The sequence below is a fragment of the Psammomys obesus genome, unplaced genomic scaffold, assembly GCF_907164565.1.
Source record: "Psammomys obesus unplaced genomic scaffold, mPsaObe1.curated_primary_1811, whole genome shotgun sequence".
Classification (NCBI taxonomy): Eukaryota; Metazoa; Chordata; class Mammalia; order Rodentia; family Muridae; genus Psammomys; species Psammomys obesus.
In genome coordinates, this window is record NW_026592548.1 from 11,954,996 (window position 1) to 11,975,130 (window position 20,135).

The 20,135-nt window shown below is 38.6% G+C and overlaps 1 protein-coding gene across 16 annotated transcripts in view; it reads left to right on the plus strand.

Annotated features, from left to right (window-relative positions):
* Adgrl2 (adhesion G protein-coupled receptor L2) overlaps positions 1-20,135 on the plus strand; it is a 175,329-nt gene that overhangs the window by 117,295 nt on the left and 37,899 nt on the right. For 11 of the 16 annotated variants that reach the window (XM_055614404.1, XM_055614403.1, XM_055614405.1 and 8 more), the window contains exons 4-7: positions 5,687-5,796; positions 11,935-12,735; positions 17,849-18,142; positions 19,326-19,429. In XM_055614404.1, the coding sequence (XP_055470379.1) occupies positions 5,687-5,796; positions 11,935-12,735; positions 17,849-18,142; positions 19,326-19,429 (1,309 nt within the window). The remainder of the gene's footprint in view (positions 1-5,686; positions 5,797-11,934; positions 12,736-17,848; positions 18,143-19,325; positions 19,430-20,135) is intronic. The other 5 variants (XM_055614396.1, XM_055614398.1, XM_055614399.1 and 2 more) reach the window with 1 other exon arrangement.

The following is a 20,135-nucleotide window of genomic DNA, read 5'->3' on the forward strand; positions in this document are numbered from 1 at the left end:
TGTGTGTGTGTGTGTGTGTGTGTGTGTGTGTGTGTGTGTGTGTGTGTGTCTCCTTTGCTTTGATGCAGGGCCTCTGTATGTGTTTAGCCTATGCAAGGCCTCTGTATGTGTTTAGCCTATGCAGGGCCTCTGTATCTGTTTAGCCTGTGTCCTTGAATAGAATGAAGTCTACTAATTGACATTATTGAATTTTTCTGTTGTTACTTGAAGCTCATGAATTAGCTCCACCAATTAGCTCCCTTATAGAAGGTTCAGCTGTAGGTGTTCTGTTCATTTTGAATATACAGTTCACCATGGACGTGCAAATACAATTACCACCACGACTGTTCTGTTTATAGTCAGCCCTATGAACAGGTGTAATACTTCTTAGTATCCTAACACTTTGAAAGCCCGCATTTCTTCTAGAAATGAACATTTGAAGATTGAAGGTAGCTGGCAAGGGAGGTGTGTGGAAACAACAAACCTATTTATTGCTAGTTTGTTGTAATTGAAGTTTAAAAATAGCAGATGCCAATTAGAGAAGAAAATTGTGGAAACAGTCTTCACTGAACACACATACTCAGTAAAGAATTGGACTAATTCTGCAGGATCATTTCAGATATAAGCAGACCTGAATGTAGTTTCTGACTGGGTAATACCAAGCTTCTCTGTTGAATGTTGGGGTATTTGTTCAAGTTGGTAGATTTTGCATTTTTAATCTTCTTTAGAACTGTGGTGAATAATGGCCCCTGGCAGGAGATAATGAAATTTTCTTAATTTATATTTTCAAGTAGAAGCTTCAATTGAAAATGGCATCCTATGGCCTGGAGACATAGCTCGAGTGCAAGTTCCAGGGGAGCCGCAGTGATAATGTGGTGCCGTCGGTGATGGGGAACGATGGGACAGTGAAGAAGTAATTTAAGGAAGAAAAGAAAATGCACCAAAGCTTTATTGTAGCATATCTAATGATCTGGGGAAGATTCCCAATGGTTTTTGGAGCATGACTGGAGAAGCTAATGTTATCTTGCCAAAACAGAAGCCTCTGCTTAATCAGCAGAACAAGACTATTGATTAAAACACCTCTCACAATAGATTACACGTGGAATCTCATCTCCATACTTTGCACTTGGTAAAGTGTAATAATGAGCATAAGATAATCAAAAGCAGAGTGAAAGCAATTTGTCGGGCATTGTACAATTCAAGATTAGAGTTGGAAAGGAAACAAGTCTACGTGGATAAGTTTAGCCTGCTTTTAAAGGTATACTCGGGAAGGGACACACACAGTGCAGGGACCTCACGGGAAGGGGAAAGTGTGTTCTGTGTCTCTGGATTTGCAGCTGTCTCCTTTCTGTAAGGGGCATATTTCCAAGGCTTTTTATGGGGGCAGGAGTTCCTGGTGATTAGGCATTGCACAAAGTTCATCTTCCTTACCCACTTGAACCTCATCAACGCACTTCCGGGGAGGTAGTGCATCTTCTAGATTAGAGAACTGAGTCGGTCCTGGTTAGTGCAGTGTGTATGGACTCACGGCCCGAAGGCAGGAACTTAGTGCCCACCTCTTCATCATGTACAAGCATGTTATTTCGGCACTCATCTTCCCATGCTCGCAATCTGTACTTGGCTGTATTGCTTTCCAGCACAGCTGTGATTAATAGCATACAAATCAGTAAGTAGTTTTCTTCCCCCAAATAGAAAGATCGTGTTTCTTCAATTAACTGAGGTTTGTTTGTGTACAAAGTTTTCTGAGGGTCCCTCAGAGAAAACCAAGCTACCCTTGAACTTCCTCTCCTGCCTCAGCCTTGACAGCTGAGATTTCAGAACTGTGCCAGGGTACACCTGTCATTTCCTAAGAAAGTTGGGTATGCTGTTAGGTAAACAAATATGCTTTTATAAAATACATTTTCACCATCTACACATTTTTCTTGAGGCAGTTTGATTTTGAAAGTACTGTGGATACTGTAAAAACTTATACCAACGTTGACTACATATAGGGGATTAAGTGCATGTTTTAAAACTGTGTAACCAGCCCACAAGTTGTGATTCCAAAGAAATTTGTGAGCTACTGATTGGAGTATTTTGTCATTTTTTTTTCCTGTTATCTCTTGAACGTAAGCCTGAGCGTGGAGACCAAGTTTAAATATTCGCTCCAATTTCTGATGATAATATTGATACTTTTTGTGAATAGTTAGTAATTTAAATTGTCAGTCTCAATATTTGGGTTTGTTTGTTTTAGAAAAAAATATTTATTAGGGTACTGTAAAGGAGAGGGTTTGAAAGTAACTAAAGAAACATTCTCAGACTTAGTAGTTTTTAAAAATTGAGGTCATGAAGATGAATATCTTACTTCATTTTATTCCACTCCTTCTGTTTAGTATAGAGAGATTATAATAATGGGCTTTTAAATGTTGTCTAACATAAGGTGTTTTGCTGTGTTTAAACCCAGGTATAAGGGTTTGTCTATCTTGTCAATGATTGGAAGGCCTGCTCAAAGCAGGGGCGAAAGAAATGCTTGACTTAGTGATCGGACAAGGTAAACTGACATGGGAAGGCCCAGTTACATGTTCAGATAAATTACATTCACCATTCTGTCTTGTTTTCATAAAATTTTATGGAGAAAAATTGTGTCTACCATACCTATCCTGCTATTTTTTTCTGAAATATTTAAACTTTTCGTGTTTCGTTTTGGTGGTCTTTAGATCAATGAGACACATCCTCCTACTGTTAAAAACTACACTGGGGTCTCCCAGCACTGATTTCTCCTTTGCTGGGTGGGCCCTGATCATTTTCCTTTAGAAAACTCTTAGCTGATGTGGGTCCTGTTCTGAGGACCATGTTCTGATAGCCACTGCTTTAACTGTCTTTAGTCATCTGTGTATATTCATCAGTACAGAGCAGCCCAAGAGCTATTATGGTTACTGTCCAGGCTGTTGACAGCAGTACATCCACAAGGTTTTAAAAACATATCACTGTTTTTATTGTTAGTGCAACAATGACTTTCTGCATACATACATCTCTTTATGTGGAGAAAGGGAGAGTCAAGCTCGCTCTCCTCCAGGTGTGGATGCAGTCTCCAGAATTACTTTCATTTTTTGGCTTATGTTACCTCTTCATTTCCATGGCAATGAAAATTGAAAGCTGAGCCCTTGGTGGAAATTTACTTTGCTTTTGTGGCTAAGTAATTGCTTTCTCATTCTTGATCTCTTCAATTATAGCAGTTTACAGTTTTACCCAGAGCACACAGGTTAATGGGCTGCCAGACTTTTCCTCATGTTGAGAACCTATACTGGGTAGCTTCGTCATGAGCCTGGCTGGTGCCGTGTTTGGTTCTTCAAAAAGCTTTCATTCATCTCTGAATCAACATACTAGTGTCCACAACTACGACCTTCTTATCCATTTCACAATTAAATTGCTCTTATTGACTCTTTATTAGTTTATTCTAAAATTCCAATTTTACTCTATTAATTTCTGTCTCTATACATATTCATGGAATATATATATATATATATATATATATATATATTCATGAGCCACCTGAAGTGGGTTCTGGGAACAGAGCTCAGGGCTCTAGAAGAGCAGAAAGCATGTTTAACCCTCAGTCATCTCTCCAGCACCATCCTAGTATTCATTTCTCAGAAAATTATATAAACCACAATTCTCTTCAAGTATGTGGGCTTTCACTTTGTTTCCAAAGCCTCGTGTTCTTAATGCTCTTCAGCCTCAGTACAAGCTCTTTCTCCTCTTTCTAATTTGCTGATGTGAAATGAGCTCTCAGTAAGAAGGGGAAGTAATGCTTATATGAAAAGTTCATTTACTAATTGAATTGTTATTTTATGGGTTTCTCCAAGTATATTTAATCCCTTAAGAAATAAATCACAGAATAAGTTGGAGTGATTATGAAATGCATACGCTGGAGGAATGTGAAAGAGATGTTTGACATATAGGGGTTTACATTTCTTGCTTTCTGAGAGGTGAGAGCTTGAAGCATAAGGAGAATCTCAGTAGATATGAAAAAGTGCAAGAGAGGATGTCAAAAGACCTGAGCTTTTCATGGGGACCCGGTAGGGCTGCAGATCCCCAGAAGATTTCAGAAGCATTGAGATTTCTGGTTGCTACAACATGGAAGAAGACAAATGAAACATCAGAATTATGTTTCTTTAGGGGTTGAAACATTAGATAATGACACTTTGAGAAGTCATAAATCCACCCACTGTTTGCTTTAAATTTTTAAATACAAAATTGTTTCTGGGATTCATGTTAAACATAATTTGTTTTATTAAGTGGTGAACCATAGTTTTTTTTCAAATGAGTGAAATTAAAAAGAGAGAGAGAGAGAGAAAAGGACAGAGAAAGAAGAAAACAAAGCATTATGTTGTAGGAGCTGTACCACTTACGTCACACACGTTTTTGAAAAGTATGGGGCAGGATATCTTTAAAAATGCCATACTGTCTTAAAGACTGAGATCAATGTTAACTATTTTAATATTTACAATGTATCATTTTGGTCTTAGTGATATTCAATATGGCGGAGTCACTGAAGTTTACTGCAATATATTTTAAATTTAAAAATTTAGCTGTTTACCCCTGTCGACCTTCCATACTTTAATTCTCTTCAGGACAGTCTGTGGCACCAGTGAGTGTGAGCTGACATGTCTCCCCGTTAGTGTGACTCTGCTCCCCGTCAGTCCAGTGTTCCTTTTGCTGGGAGGAGTCTACTTCTCTCAGACTGCTTTACAGTGCTATTTTATACTTCTGCTATTTTATGCACCATAGACTATTTGGTATTCAAATTGTTGAATAAATTCTATAATAATGCCCTGGTTCTGCTTGCTTTGCCTTCTTAATGTATATACTATCAAGAAGCATAATGAAACCCCTACAAACATTCCATTCCACTGGGCTGTAATCAAATAAAATTATAAAAAAATAAAAATAAAAATAGCTCTTGCTTTACAAGGCTTAAGAGAAGAACATCTGGGCCCATTTATGGAACTTAAGTATGGTCCTGCCTGGAATCCCAGCTTAATAACAACACCATTGGTGACTCAACGACAATGACAACAACAAAGATAGTATCTCTTTAAAGTAATACACAGAATATTTTGGGATCTTGTTCACAACACTGTTTTTAATACTAACTTTGGGAGCGTCCCACTGTAGAACTGGGTACACAGCCATGTTGCGGATAGAAGTATGGCTTCTATGAAAAGCAGCAGTAGGCCTTAACCATTCACTATGCTCCAGGCACTGGACATCATCTATGCAGGCCTCTACATGTTAGGTGGAAAGCGCTGGAAAGTATCTCATGATCTCGAGTGCAGACACTGTCTATGTTAGAACATGTAGCACAAACTGGATGAAGAGGCTAAAATCTGGGTCTTGTGTGTTCAGGTATGTTGTGACCCTGTGTTTGATTGTACCTCTTTCTGGTTGTAACTTTTAATTTTTAAATGAACCTAGCGGATATTATAAAATTTACAATTAATACATAATAGTATAATGTATTTGAAGACTATCAAGTATTTTCACTTTTAGTTATAATTTAGTGTGGTCCTTGATACAGAAATTAAAATACGAAGAAAATATGAGTTTTATAGAGACATCTAATATCACCTTCATATTTTTTGTTCATGAATCAGCTCTATATTCTGTTTCTCAACTATTAAAAAAAGCATATTGTTTCACAGGCTCGATTGATTCTGTTTTCCAGGTGCAACAATCGAACGCAGTGTGTAGTAGTTACTGGGTCAGATGTATTTCCTGATCCGTGTCCTGGAACTTACAAATACCTTGAAGTTCAATATGAATGTGTCCCTTACAGTAAGTATGAAGTTTGTATTTTCTCCTTTCTCCAGCGCTCCTTGTTGGATCTGAAAGACCACACATGTGAAAGAAGCGTATGTTTATGGCCCACAAAACCATTATGCATGCAAAGCACTCTCTTACTCGGAACTCCAATTAGCTTCATGAACTGTGGAAGGAAGCCACAGTGCGATGCTGGCCAAGTGTCTGTCTGTGTTCTTAAGTGTTTGGCTTTTAAGGCTAGTGTTTTTCCAGAAAACAAACTTGAATTAGCTATTCAATAGGGCAGATAGAAATCTGTACTTTTGCCCAATACCAGTTGCTGACAAATTGGTTTGGCTCACAGTTTTCTGAAGAAGGAATTGACTTCGGTTCTAATCCTAAGGGATTTGAATGGCTACCTGCTGTCGTGGTAACATGAACGCTTGGTGAAAGCTACAAGAGCAGAAACTGAGGCAAGAGTTGTCCCCCTTTCTTCCATGTCCTGGAAGAAAACAATTCTTTACCAGATTCAGTGAGGAAGTCTTAATGCTTAAAACAGAGCCGAAAGCACAGAGAAGGCAGACAAGAGTCTTGTACCTGTTTTTATTTTTAAACCATTAGCATAATGCTTAAGATTTAAAATTCAGTTGGAAATTTATAAGTAGGAATTTGTTTTTTTCCTTCCAGTATCAGAATGAATACTTCTTCATTATATTTCATACATTGGATAGGGGAGAATATACCTTAGCTTTTGTACACAACCTAAAAGTTTGAATATGGTGACTAATTGTCACAAGCTAGTTTAGAAGTGCTTTTACTCTTAGCTTTTTAAAGTTGAATGAAAATTTAATGTGTCACTTTAGTACAGAGCATTTGAAGTGACAGTGTTAGAACAGTACTTTTACGGATTTCAGAAACTTTTCTATACTTTCTGCTGAAAGGAAGGAAGGAAGCAAGAAAGGAAGAGAGGAAGGAAGACAGACAGTTGGAGATGGGTGCTGTGGTATACGGGTGTCTGCAGTGCCAGCTCCTTTGAGGCAGAGGCGTCAGGAAGATTGGGCCTTGCTGGGCAACATAGGGAGACCCCGTGTCAACCTATAAACACCAAGAGGCCACATTCTACTACACAAGGCAGATCCACAAAGGTGATGGCTCAGGGGAGCGGATACTGTGAAGATATGCTCCATCCTTTCTGCCACGTTTTGACAAATTGAGTGTGCGTGTGTGTGTGGTGTGTGTGTGGTGTCAGTTAAAGGCCAAACACAGATTACCTTTCTCTTCTCGTCCCTCCTCTGTGTTCCTGTGTTACTTGAAACGGATGCGCTTTGTGTTTTCAGTATCTTCTGTACCATTTGTAGGATTGGAAGCCCCGCGTGAACTGCTCTGTTAAAGCGTTGCTCCTGTGTAGTGCGGTGGCTTTACGTAATCACTCTCCTGTACCACTAGAAGAACATTGTGTTCTTTTGAGCTAACCAAAATTTTTGTTCCACAAAGTCCCTCTCCCTTGAATTCAGCCTGGTTTCTGTCCTCAAATTAAACAAGGAGTACAGCATCCATTTCCATACAGTGGAATCAGTCAGAGCTGCCAAGAATTGTGTCTTTCTGCAACCTGGTTCCTGAAACCTAGTCTAAGACCCCAAGAACAGTGTTAAGCAATATTACTTTCAGACTCTTAAGTAATTTCTTGCGCTGTTTAAGAAAGAAAAATGGGGATATCTTCTGGAACGTCTAACTTTCAAAATTTTACTTTTTCAGTTCTCCAGAAGTATTGTATATTGTGCACTAAACTTGCAAATAGCTGTACTCAGAGAAGTATCTGCTTTCTTTTTTTGTTGTTGTTAATTTAGTTTTTGTCCTTCAAAATAAAAAGTAAACCCCGTAATTAATTTGCTGTTGCCTTTCTAGATGTTTGCAAGAGGCAGAAATAAGTCCATGACTTTTTATTTCTTTTTGAAGACTAGAAGTGGTTATCACTCCTATATACCGTTCAGTAGTGACACACTATAAACTACGCGATTGCAGCTCATCTTAAAATTTAATGCAGAGCCATCTTAGATGGTTCCTAATCTTACAGAGATACGTATTGCTTCCATTTTCCCTTCATTTCCTTATGCCTCTGTCTGTGCTGTCCTCTCCTCATATTTGCTTTCAGTCTAAGGGCCCAGCTTTGATCTTCTTTTTCTCCACGTATTTGCAGTTTACACACCCCTCACTCACATTACTTAGATTAAAAAAAAAAAAAGTCACCATCATATAAAGTTTATCATGTGTGCCTTACCACTTGGCTTTATGCCAGTCTCTATCCATAACAAATCCTTCAGGAACCTCATATACTCCACACTGACTCCATCCTGCTCTAAACGACTTTAAAGGCTTTCCATGACTTCAGAAAACCTAGCCATAAATGTACTCGGTGGAGAACATTCGAAATGCCACTCCTCCGTTTCCTTTCTAAGCAGGCAGGTGCGTTATATGGGCCCTTTTACACTGTGTCGAAATCATACCCATGGAAGGCATTCTTGGCTGGGCACAGAATGTCGGCAATGCAACATGTAAGTGTACCTTTCAAAACTCACAGGGACCTTAAGGACAAAAAGATTGGTCAGACTGGAGTTCCGCATTCCGTAAGCAGGCATAACCTTTCAATCTTGCGCCTACTTATTTTAAATTGCCAGCGGCAGTTAAGAATTTTATCCTAATGTTACCTACAAGTTCGTCTGATGAGAAAATTGCATTTATGTTGATGAATTAAATTACTATTGCTGAATAAACGTGAGATTATTTCAAATGAAATAGTGTGTCACTTCAGATACAGAGTATGTAGGTTGTAGTCAATTTGGGCCAGTTTTTTTTGTTTTGTACATCCATGCAGTCTCCTGCTGGTGTTGGTGGGTGTGTATTTGTGTGTTTGGGCCACAGAGTATTAAATATATCCTTATAAATTAATTCATATAACCTCTTAAGACAGGTTGCATATATTTGGCATGTGATTCTGATTGCAAATTATTGGTGATTTTATTGTATTTTTATATTCTCCTGATAGAATTTTTACTGATCTGACAGATCTCTATCCTATTTTATTCCATAAAAAATCTTTATATAGGGTATTATTTTCTTTTAAAACTCCATCCATCAGTCATCAAAGGATTTACCTATTTTTTTTTTAATTTTTATCTTTGGATGTAATTTCTGAGTTTTTATTGAAATTATAAATTATATGAAATTGATGCCTATTCTCTTTTCCTTTACATGGTATGGTTTGAATCATAAATAAATGAAGACATTTATGTTTTATGTTTTGTTCAGTGACTGCCCTGTAATTTTACTGCATCAAATAATTATAATCCAGGAATCTCTAGTGGATGGACAATAGAGAATCCATTTTCCTTAATTTTTTTATTTAATTTATTTTAACATTCTCTTGTAAATAAGTAAGCGTTGTAAGAAGTTTTATTCCCATCCTTTGTATGTAATAGCTTCATGTGAGTAAAATCACTGTTTCCTTAAGGAACAATAGAGCTGTGTATAAATCCAGTCTGAGCGGCCTCAGCACTAATGACCTCCTTGTCCTCCTCCTTCCCCCACCATGCCCGTCTCGTATTGATTCTGAGCAGGTACAATATACTCCTTATGGAGGTGTGGCGTCAGGACCAAGTGCCACAGACACAAGTGTGGCTTCCAACAGCCCACCCCTACCTCTCCTGTTCTCCTCCCATAGTCAGCCTCACACAGATCAGAACAAGTGTGCTTCCTGAAAGTGCTTACCTAGAACATGTTGGTTAAGCAGGCCGTGGCTTAATTTAGAAATTATATGCTGTTGCCATGGCAAAAAAAAAATATTAAAAAAATATTTGTGTGATGTTTCTCTCAAAGGCGTTCCGGAAGGTCGCTGTTTTATCTTGACAAATAATTATGATTCTAAAAAATATGTAATCAAGCTGAGCTTGTAATAAAATGTGCAACTGCGCTGAATACTCAGTCGTCACACACTCTGATGCCTTTGGAAAGGGAAAGGAGGAAAGTCAGTGGAGTCATTTTCTAATGCTTGGGCAGCAGACTTTGGAGCCTCCATTCAACTTAAGAGTTGAGTTGTATGGGTCCTCATTATTGGAGACTAAATGCCAATGAGAATTTTCCTGGCACCTCCCTTAGTGTGCAGTTCACCTTCGTAACCACACAGGGCTCCTCCCTGCTCGTACTCTTATGTCCTGCCCTGGCCAGGGATGCCCTGTCAAAGCCTTTCTTTTTATGGGGTCTGTGGATAGAGGTACTTGCTATGAATGCTGGATATGGTGGTTGCTGCATGCTAGCTTGCTTTCTGTGTTAATAAACGATGGTAGAAAAATGTCATAATAAGCTAACCATAATTCTTTCTTCCTTTTTTTTCCCTGCCACCTGTGCTTGCTTTTCCCTTGTATGTATTTTGCTTACTTTTTTTATAGACTTAATATTACAAGTTTGATAATATATATTATACTTGATATAGAAAATTGAATTAGAATTTTGTACTTTAAACTATATGAAACCTTTAAAAAATCTTGCTAATACTGAGTGGGAATTGTCCACCCCTTCAATATCTCTACTGGGTGAGGGCAGATTTATATATTTGTAGACAGGGCATTTTGTTAAATGGTTAAAGCATTTTCCTAGAAATAGGAAATAATTGAAAAATGATTGAAATATACTGAGATGCATGACTGTATAGCTTTTTCTCATCTAAATATCTCTGGGGAAATGTAGCCATCTCTATTTATTAAATTTGACTGAAACTCCAAAGTCAAGTTGGCAGTCTTATAAATGCATTTTCCTGCCATTATATAAGAAGAGTGAGTTTGATAATTTAGCTCACACAGAGCAAATGGAGATGACACACCTGTGCATGCTTTTATGTCTGTAGTATACATATAGAAAGGAAAACTTGGTCAGGATGCTGGGGAACTTTGGCAAGGCAAGGGCTGTTCAGCTTGCATTAGTGAAGGGTCATTATTTATTCAGGCACGCTAAGTGAAGCAGCATGCCAACTTATTTGTATTGCCTCCTTAATCTACTAAAATGATTGATCCGTGTTCTCTTATGTAACTTTAGAATCTCTCTCCCGCTAGGTTCTCCTGTGTGTTTCTCTTTATCCAAAGTAGTACAACTCCCTAATTCTTTCTATATTTAACATCTATTACAAATTCAATCTTAGACTAATAGTCAATTTATTTTTAATCTTTTTTTCTTTTTTTTCCTTGCACTTTTTTTTATTTTTCTTCCGATGCTTAAAATAGAAGTGGAGCAAAAAGGTAAATAATGTATACAGTCTCAACCCCAGCTCCCTGTTATGTGCCTTATGGATGTGACCCTCCTCCCTTCCCTGTCCCCGCAACACTCCTGTATCAAATGACCAGCAGGACCTCATAATGCACCTCATAAAGGCGTCAGCTGCTCACAATGAAATTGTGTGACTGCTAACTGGCGATGGGGTAAATTCTGAATCGGCGAATGGGAGCTGCCCTTTCTGTTTCTTTTCTATCCTCTCTCTCTCTCTCTCTCTGACACCTGGAATATTTTCTTGTTATTGAAGTGTCATCTTGCCTGGCTTCCAGAACCCTCTCCGTAGCATGCCATGGTTACAGGGTCTCCTGCTCATCTCACCATGCTTCCCTTGTGTTGACTTCTCTCTACTCCCGATTGCATTTTCCTAAATTTTGTATTCTCCAACCTGAAGCACCTGTAACTCCTATAAAAACTTCAGAATAAGTCTTCACATTGAGTTTTCTGCTTTGTTTTATCCTGTGGGAGGTGGTAAAGTGGATTAGGGGTTAGAAGTTACAATGTTTGGATTAGAATAAAATAGTTAACCACTCTTAAGCAAAGGCTCTAAGTTTTGATGCATTCATTACCCAACTGTTAGATAAAAACATAATTTAGAAATTAAATTTTGTCTTAGGTATAGCGATCCTAAGAATAGGTTTTTATTCATGAAAATAAATGCCAGCTGTATGTATGCTGGTACCTGCATTAGAGAAACTTTGGGGAAACAGGGCTAGTATGTATAAAGTACAAATTTTTAAAAATTGAATGCAGAGTAAAGTGAATTTTCCTCCTTTGATTTGTGGTCAGTCAAATGTGTGATTGCCTGTGTCATCTTTTTAACTTTGTTCACGTCTTGTCTTTTCTCTGTGGTGTCAGTTTTTGTGTGTCCTGGGACCTTGAAAGCAATTGTGGACTCACCGTGTATATATGAAGCTGAGCAAAAGGCGGGTGCTTGGTGCAAGGACCCTCTGCAGGCTGCAGATAAAATTTACTTCATGCCCTGGACTCCCTACCGCACTGATACTTTAATAGAGTACGCTTCATTAGAAGATTTTCAGAACAGCCGCCAGACAACAACGTACAAGCTTCCAAACCGAGTAGATGGCACTGGATTCGTGGTGTATGACGGAGCTGTCTTCTTTAACAAAGAAAGAACAAGAAACATTGTGAAATTTGACTTGAGGACTAGGATTAAGAGTGGTGAGGCCATCATCAATTATGCCAACTACCATGATACATCACCCTACAGATGGGGAGGGAAGACCGATATCGACCTGGCAGTAGATGAAAATGGCTTATGGGTCATCTATGCCACTGAGCAGAACAATGGCATGATAGTGATCAGCCAACTCAACCCATACACTCTTCGATTCGAAGCAACATGGGAGACAGTGTATGACAAGCGTGCGGCATCCAATGCTTTCATGATCTGTGGGGTTCTCTATGTGGTCAGGTCGGTGTACCAAGACAATGAGAGTGAAGCCGGCAAGAACACAATCGACTACATTTACAACACGCGGTTAAGCCGGGGAGAGTACGTGGATGTCCCTTTCCCCAACCAGTACCAGTATATCGCTGCGGTGGATTACAATCCAAGAGATAACCAACTCTACGTATGGAACAATAACTTTATTTTACGGTATTCTCTGGAGTTTGGTCCACCTGACCCTGCCCAAGGTAAGGATGGTTGCTGTTAGTTCTCCATGGCTTGAATAGCTTACTTTCAAAGGAATTTTGGTTTTTTTTTTCCATTAGTTTCTCTTCCTTGCAGAGTTAAATCACGAAGTATGATTTGATACATCACATCCCTGTTTTGCGCAGCTTTCTTTTACTCAGTCTTTTCCTTTACATGTTGGCTCCTAGAAGGAATAACATTACTCAATTTAGGTTTCTGTTGCTAGACATACTGTAATGCCTGCAAACCTGATGCTGCTTTTCTTCCTTACCTGTATTCTGAATTGATTCCAGTGCGTGCTCACACCTTTTTCACATCTTGGCACCAGTGGTTAAGGGAAATGTGTGTTAGGACGTCCCAAGAGAACGGACAGGTTTGGCACGCATACCCAGAGCTATGTGTTCTGAAGTGTTGACAGGGACAGAGAGGGCATCTTCAAACTTCTTCCTCCTCCATAATGTAAAATTACAATTCTCATTTCCTGGTAAATTATTGGCCATTATAAGTCAGCATTTCTGTAACTCCAACTGGAACATGCAGGCTGCATGTTTATGCGACTCCGGATGATCTGTGGTAATGCTGCTAACATCTTCTTCACAAGTATCCCCTGTAGGTGTGTTTGAAGAGGATAATTATTTTAGAAAGAAGTGTTAAGGTTTAGATACATATTTTGATTTATTTTATTTATTTATTTTGATTTTAATTCTATAAGAAATAGGTTCTGGCTGTAATTACATATATATATATATATATATGTATGTATGTATGTATATAAAATACTACCTCAAACTCAGTATTAAAGAGTAATTTGTTAACGTATTATCATAGAGTGTGCACTAATGGTGTCTTTTCAAATGAATAATGATGTGGGTTTAACATGTATTAATATTTCAGTTCAATGAGTAAATTGAAGTTTTCAAGTTTGGAGGTTACTCAAAAAATTAAAAACTGAAAAAAATCATCAAATGATGAAATTAATCTTTTCACCAAGATTAAACATACCCTCCTATTGAGGCACTACATTTAGATATACTCACATTCAATTACTTACAAACACTTCTTTTTCAGATGTGTTATTAATAACTTCTAAATACTATCATATAGTCAGGATCTTAAAAGGGGAAATCAGAGCTTTTTATAAATTAATTTTAAATTTGAATCTTCATACAATACCAAAAATGTGTTGAGGTTTACTTGTAAAGAAAGATCATTGGTGGCATGCTGATGAATCATGTGCCTGGAGATTCTTGGTTTAAAAATGTGCCTATAAAATCTGTTAAATTTTGAACAGAGAAATTTCGTTTACCAGAGTAAATCTTTACTGAACCTCTTAGAATCATTTGTTTTAAAATATACGATGTCTATTTTCTCTAGAGGCTAGCAGTTTGGGATGCTTCATGCATCTTAATTTTTCTCAAAGCTACTACAGTGCTTCTGTTTCATCCTTCTGACCTCTCAAAAGAAAGAGTTAAGGCATTGACAAGCTTCAGGCATTGGCTAAAATTGTATCGATCTCACTTTTATTTGTAGCTTGGTCCACCCTAACAACTGTTAGGTTTGTTTTGGGTTTGTTTGTTTAGGTTTGTTTTCACTCTCATTAGGGGAAAAAAAGAGATAGAAGGCAGGAAGGAGGGAGGGAGAGAGAGAGAGAGAGAGACTAAATTCCTAATCAGTAGATGGAAGATGAAGAACAGTTTATAGATTCTGTTTGTTAGTGTAGGCTACATTCACCATAGCACAATGACCCACTTACTTGTTTCATTAAGCACAAGAGCAAGTAGCAATGTCTTTCCCACATGACATCCATGTGTACTTTGTTGGTGTAATTCCTGTCAAGAAGGCTTTCTAATTCAGGTGTTTTTCAGAAAGAGTTCCTGCTAGTGTTAAAAATGAGACAGGCAGCAAGTGAGCATTCCCATGACAGTGTTTTATCCTTCCAAATAGTTAGCCATTCTTCCGTATTCCCAGAACATAAAAATTCATATTGACCCCTTATTAAACCCTAAGTAATAAAAAATTTTACCTGACCTAAATTTTTCTTGCTGCCGTTTGACCCATATTCTCTCTCCTTACATTGTATCTTCTAATGCTTCCAGTGACTCATTTCTCTCATCTGAGGTGTGTGCTCTGTATATGCCTGGAGGTGGGGTCTCACAGAACTATTGTGGCCAATAGACTAAGGTCAAACCAATAAGATACATCTGGTTTTCCAAAAGCAAGATTCAAGAAATGGATAAAGGAAGGGGCTGGAGCAACCAGAAGAATTAGGACTTTCCTTTCCATAAGCCAACAACTGGCCTGTGCAGCCAAAGCCTGTATGTAAGTCTTAGTGGACTGGCTTCTCAAGAAAGCAGAGGCTGTGGCATTTAAGACAAGCCTAGCTTATATAGCCAGCAAAACAAAACAATAAAAATATACAGGGAAAACTGTTTGCTAGGATGTTCTGATGAACAGAATTCAGTAAAAATATTAGCAATCATATAACAATTCTGTTTTGTGCTGCTCTTTAGAGCACATTCTCAAAGTTTGAACCTTCTGCCATGTTCATGATGAAATTTGATCTTTCCATATCCCAGAAGAAGGGCAGGTTGCATTGTAGGAATGTCCTTTCTCAGCCTTTGCACAACCTCTTACCTAGAAAAGTAAGATCAAACACTTAGGAGGATAACCAGGTGACTTTAAACCAATCGCCTGACTTCTCCATGACCAGATTTCCATGTGTGTGAAAAGATAATTTGTGACTGTTTCATGTGGTTAAGACTTGCTCTATTGATCCAGACTGTTGCTTGTCATAACAGCAGGCCAGGAATGCTGAGGAAGTACCACCAGCTTTTATCATTGCCAGATGCCCCACTGTCATTTGTCTCTACTTGTGGAAAGGGTTAATCACTTTTAGAATTACCTCCTAACTATTAAATATAAATCTTTATGCCTTGAAATATTACTAAATCTGAGTCTTCCAAAATCCCACAAATCCTAGTTGCTCCCTGTAGGATAGTGTGCTGGAAAGAAGTAGATGAATGCCTGGCTGATTTTGTAAATCCAGTGGCGATCGTGTTATTTGCACTGCCTTTATCGGTGCTTAGCTAACAGTGAGTGTGATATTAATACATATCTGAGTGATCCCATGTGTACTGATTAGCATAGTGCCGAGGGATACCTAAGATGGGAGACATACAAGAAAGGGATACATACAAACTCCAAACCATTCTCTCAGCTCCCTCTCATTCCTCCATCCCTCTTCAGAACTTGATTCAGCAACAGTCATTTGACACTTTTGCTAAAGATTGTGGTGCTTTGACAATGTTAATTGAGAAGGCACTGAAGGCCTAGCTGCGTCGTAATCAAAAGAAAATTACACAGGTTTAACAGGATGTCAGGAGGGTACTTTCACAGACAAAGACAGACAGGTCTGAATAGTTTTCCTCAGCAGCTGGCTAGGCATGCTGGTTGACTGATGTGCATAGACGCCTCTCATACAACCAGTCATTTTAGCCTAGAAATAAAACACATGCTTAAAATGTTCTCAGTGAGAAGAGAGGAGAGAGAAGGTAAGCGTGGTGTATTTAATGATGACTAAATGTTTGCCACACCTAAAACCCCCAAATTATATACACCTTTTAATTAACATAAAATATTCTCAATCCTTAAGCATTACATAAATATTTGTAGGGCAGAGCCTTAAGTACTAAACATAGTAGTGATTTTGAATGTGCTTTTTCATGCTCAGCATTGTAGCTTGTTTCTTGTGTATAGGTAAAACAAAGGGTGTTTTCTTTAATTCGCATATGTTCATTGTACAAAATGATGGATTTCACTGCAGTGTTTTCACTTGAACATATCAATGCTCCTATTTTCATAATTTAAGAATAACTTATGTGTGTATTTTAAATTCAAGGAACCCTATACGTTAAGATTTTTAAGAAAAATTGTGATATCTGTGTGTAAAACGTTTCGGTATTTTCTGACAGATTTTAAATGTTAGTAAATTTTTCATGACAGATTTTTTTTATGCTTAGTTATTAATGAAGAATTACAATTGCATGCCTTTGTTTTAAAATCTAGTTAACTGTTTGAAAGCAATGTTAGAAGACAAAAAAAAAAGTGAAACCTAAACAAAACGAAACAAAAACCCTTACAATAATTTTTTTGTTTGTTTTGAAATGTGTAACTGTAGTTCTTTTATATTCTCTGCTAAGGGTCAGTGAGGTAATGAAAGGTTGGTTTTTGAACTCGTTGTCTGTTCTCCCTGTCTGCGTAAGAGAGTGCATGGTGAGCCATGCCCTTTCATCCCCACCTTTGCACAGTAAAGATGCCCAGCCCAGAGCAGCATAAGCGTGCCAAACTTCTCTTCTGTTTGGATGTAATCAGGCATGCTCAAAATCCCTCAAGCAAGAATGGCTACTGGCTGGAAAGATGTCCATGTTTGTTTGCTGCAGGTTGTGGAGTGGCTGACCTCAAATCTTTTTATCATCCTAATTATCCTTAATTGTCAGGTTTTTTTTTTTCCCTTGATCTGTGGAATTTTTTCATCAAGTTTATTTGTATAATAGAGTTTTCCTGCTTTTTCTTTATTTCCTGAGCAGACATTCTCAACCTGCGGGTTGCAGCTCCTTGAGGGTCAAATGAATCACAGGCTGCAAATCAGATATTTACGTTATGATTCATAACCATAGCAAAATTAGAGTTATGAAGTATCAATGGACTGATTTTTTTATGGTTGGGAGGGTGTCACCACAGCATGAGGATCTGTATTGAAGGGTCACAGCATTAGGGAGGTTGAGCAGCATTGCCTTAGAGCTTTATAGAGAGATTACACTGAAATCATGTGGTCATACCTCACTGAGAGCTGAGCTATCGTCTGGCTTAAATGATCATCTTCTAACGTTATGTGTAAATTGTAATAGACGTGATTTTTTTCTTTTTCTCCTTTTCTATAATGCTGTTTGTTGGCTTGGGGTATATGGCTGGGTGAAGGGGAGTGTGTGTGTGTGTGTGTGTGTGTGTGTGTGTGTGTGTGTGTGTGTGTGCGCGCGCGCAGACATTCACATACACATGCCGGTAGGTGAGCACGAAGGTGTGTTTGAGATTAATGCACTCATCTTTTTTTCATAGTGCCTACCACAGCTGTGACAATAACTTCTTCAGCTGAGCTGTTCAAAACCACAGTGTCAACCACAAGCAGTACTTCTCAGAGAGGCCCCGTGAGCACCACAGTAGCTGGACCTCAGGAAGGAAGCAGAGGGACAAAGCCACCTCCAGCAGTTTCTACAACCAAAATTCCTCCTGTAACAAATATTTTTCCCCTGCCAGAGAGATTCTGCGAAGCGTTAGACAAGAGGGGAATAAAGTGGCCTCAGACACAAAGGGGAATGATGGTTGAGCGACCGTGTCCTAAGGGAACAAGAGGTATTTCCTCCACCATCTAATGCACAATTGTGTAGTTTAATATGTAGCTTCTAAACGACACAGAAACAGTTTCATTAGAGGGAGATGTTTACACTAGCCATTTTCATTAGTTTGTTACGTTATTAATGCAGTTTCTTTACACAACATAAGGGTTTTTAAACTGTAAAATTTACTAAAGTTTAGGCATAAAATTATCTGTTCCATTTCCTATGTGAAAGCTGAGTCTTCTGCCCCAGGACCCTAGCGAGGCTCCCTTGCAGCCGTCTTGCTCATTATAAACATCACTCTGGATGAGCCCTGAGAAAATTAAGGGCTTTTTGGCATTTCTGCTTTTAGTGTTAGATAGTCCAGGATTACTTTAAAAAAATTATTAATTATTTATTACAATTTATTCACTTTGTATCCCAGCTGTGACCCCTCCCTCATCTCCTGCCATGCCCCTCCCCTAGTCCACTGATAGGAAGGTCCTCCTCCCCTTCCATTTGACCCTAGCCTATCAGGTCTCATCAGGACTAGCCTCCTCTGTGGCCTGGCAAGGCTACTTCTCCCAGGGGGAGGTGATCAGAGAGCTAGCCACTGAGTTCATGCCAGAGACAGCACTTGCTCCCCTTACTAGGGCACCCACTTGGAGACTGAGTCTATTGGCTACATTGGAGCCCGGGTTTTATGTCCTCTCCATGCAAGGTCCTTGGTTGGGGTATCAGTCTTTGCAGGGTCCCCGGGGCCCAAGGTGTTTTTTGTTTGTTTGTTTGTTTGTTTGTTTGTTGTTTGCTTGCTTGCTTGTTTGTTTTTTCCTGCTCTTTTGGTCTCGTTTTGGAGCTCCTGTCCCCTCTGGGTCTTTCAGTCTCCCCCTTCTTTCATAAAATTCCATGCACTCTGACCAAAGTTTGGCTATAAATCTTAGCCTCTGCTTTGCTACCTCAATCAGTAGAGTCTTTCAGAGGCCGTCTGTGGTAGGCTCCTGTCCTGTTCCCTGTCTTTTCCTTCCGATGTCCTGGCTTACTTTATATTTACTGTTTATACTCTTTAGCATTGCCTGCTACTTTTTGTTAGTTATTGCCAACGTCTTCTATTAGCATTTATTCAAAATTTAACACACAGCCTAGGATTATCATAGTCAGTTTCCTGAAAGCTTGCAGAAAAATGGCTTCAATCTCACCACTGTTCTGTGAATCTGTTACAGGAACGGCTTCATATCTCTGCATGGCTTCCACGGGAACATGGAACCCTAAGGGCCCAGATCTTAGCAACTGTACCTCTCACTGGGTGAATCAACTGGCTCAGAAGGTGGGTTGGAATGTTTTGATGTGATAGGTTGATGGAGGGCTTGAATCTCTAACATAAATAATTTAGTTTTCTATGTTAAACCAGGCTCCATAGTTCTTTGTTCAGCATATAAGCTTTAAAAAGAAAAGAAAAGTACAGTTTTGTCTGTAAACTAGTCGTTGATGTTAGATTTGTTTTGAGGGTATGCTGTTTGCTGTGTCAAGCTGTTTAACAAATGCATACTTGTTTAATTTCGTTCGCATTTAGTTTGTTCTGGTTCTTTTGATGTTCCTAAGACAAATAGTGTCTTGGCCCAATAAATCAGGTCTCATTAAGTTTGCAACTGAACCCACAGAATGCAAACAGATGTTTGTATCACACACGATTACAACACAGTGAATAAAGCTGACCCTTAAAAAGGCCTAGGAGTTACTGCTTTGAATTTTGCATTGTAATGTAGTACCTTTCTTTTTTTTTCCTTCTCTCCATGTACCTTCTTTGAAATACAGACATTAGGTGATAATTCGTTGGCATCACACTGACTGCCTTGTGATGTAAAATCTGCATCTTTGGAATAAGCAAACTTTTAAAAATAACAAAAAGTGGTTACAGGGAAATAAGAGCCAACTGAAAAAAAAAATTAAAGGATGTCGCCCCCTCCTCCTCTTTGTTTCTTTTTTGTGTCTGGTTAAGAGAATTTCTTCCTGTGTTGAGGATCTAAAAGCCT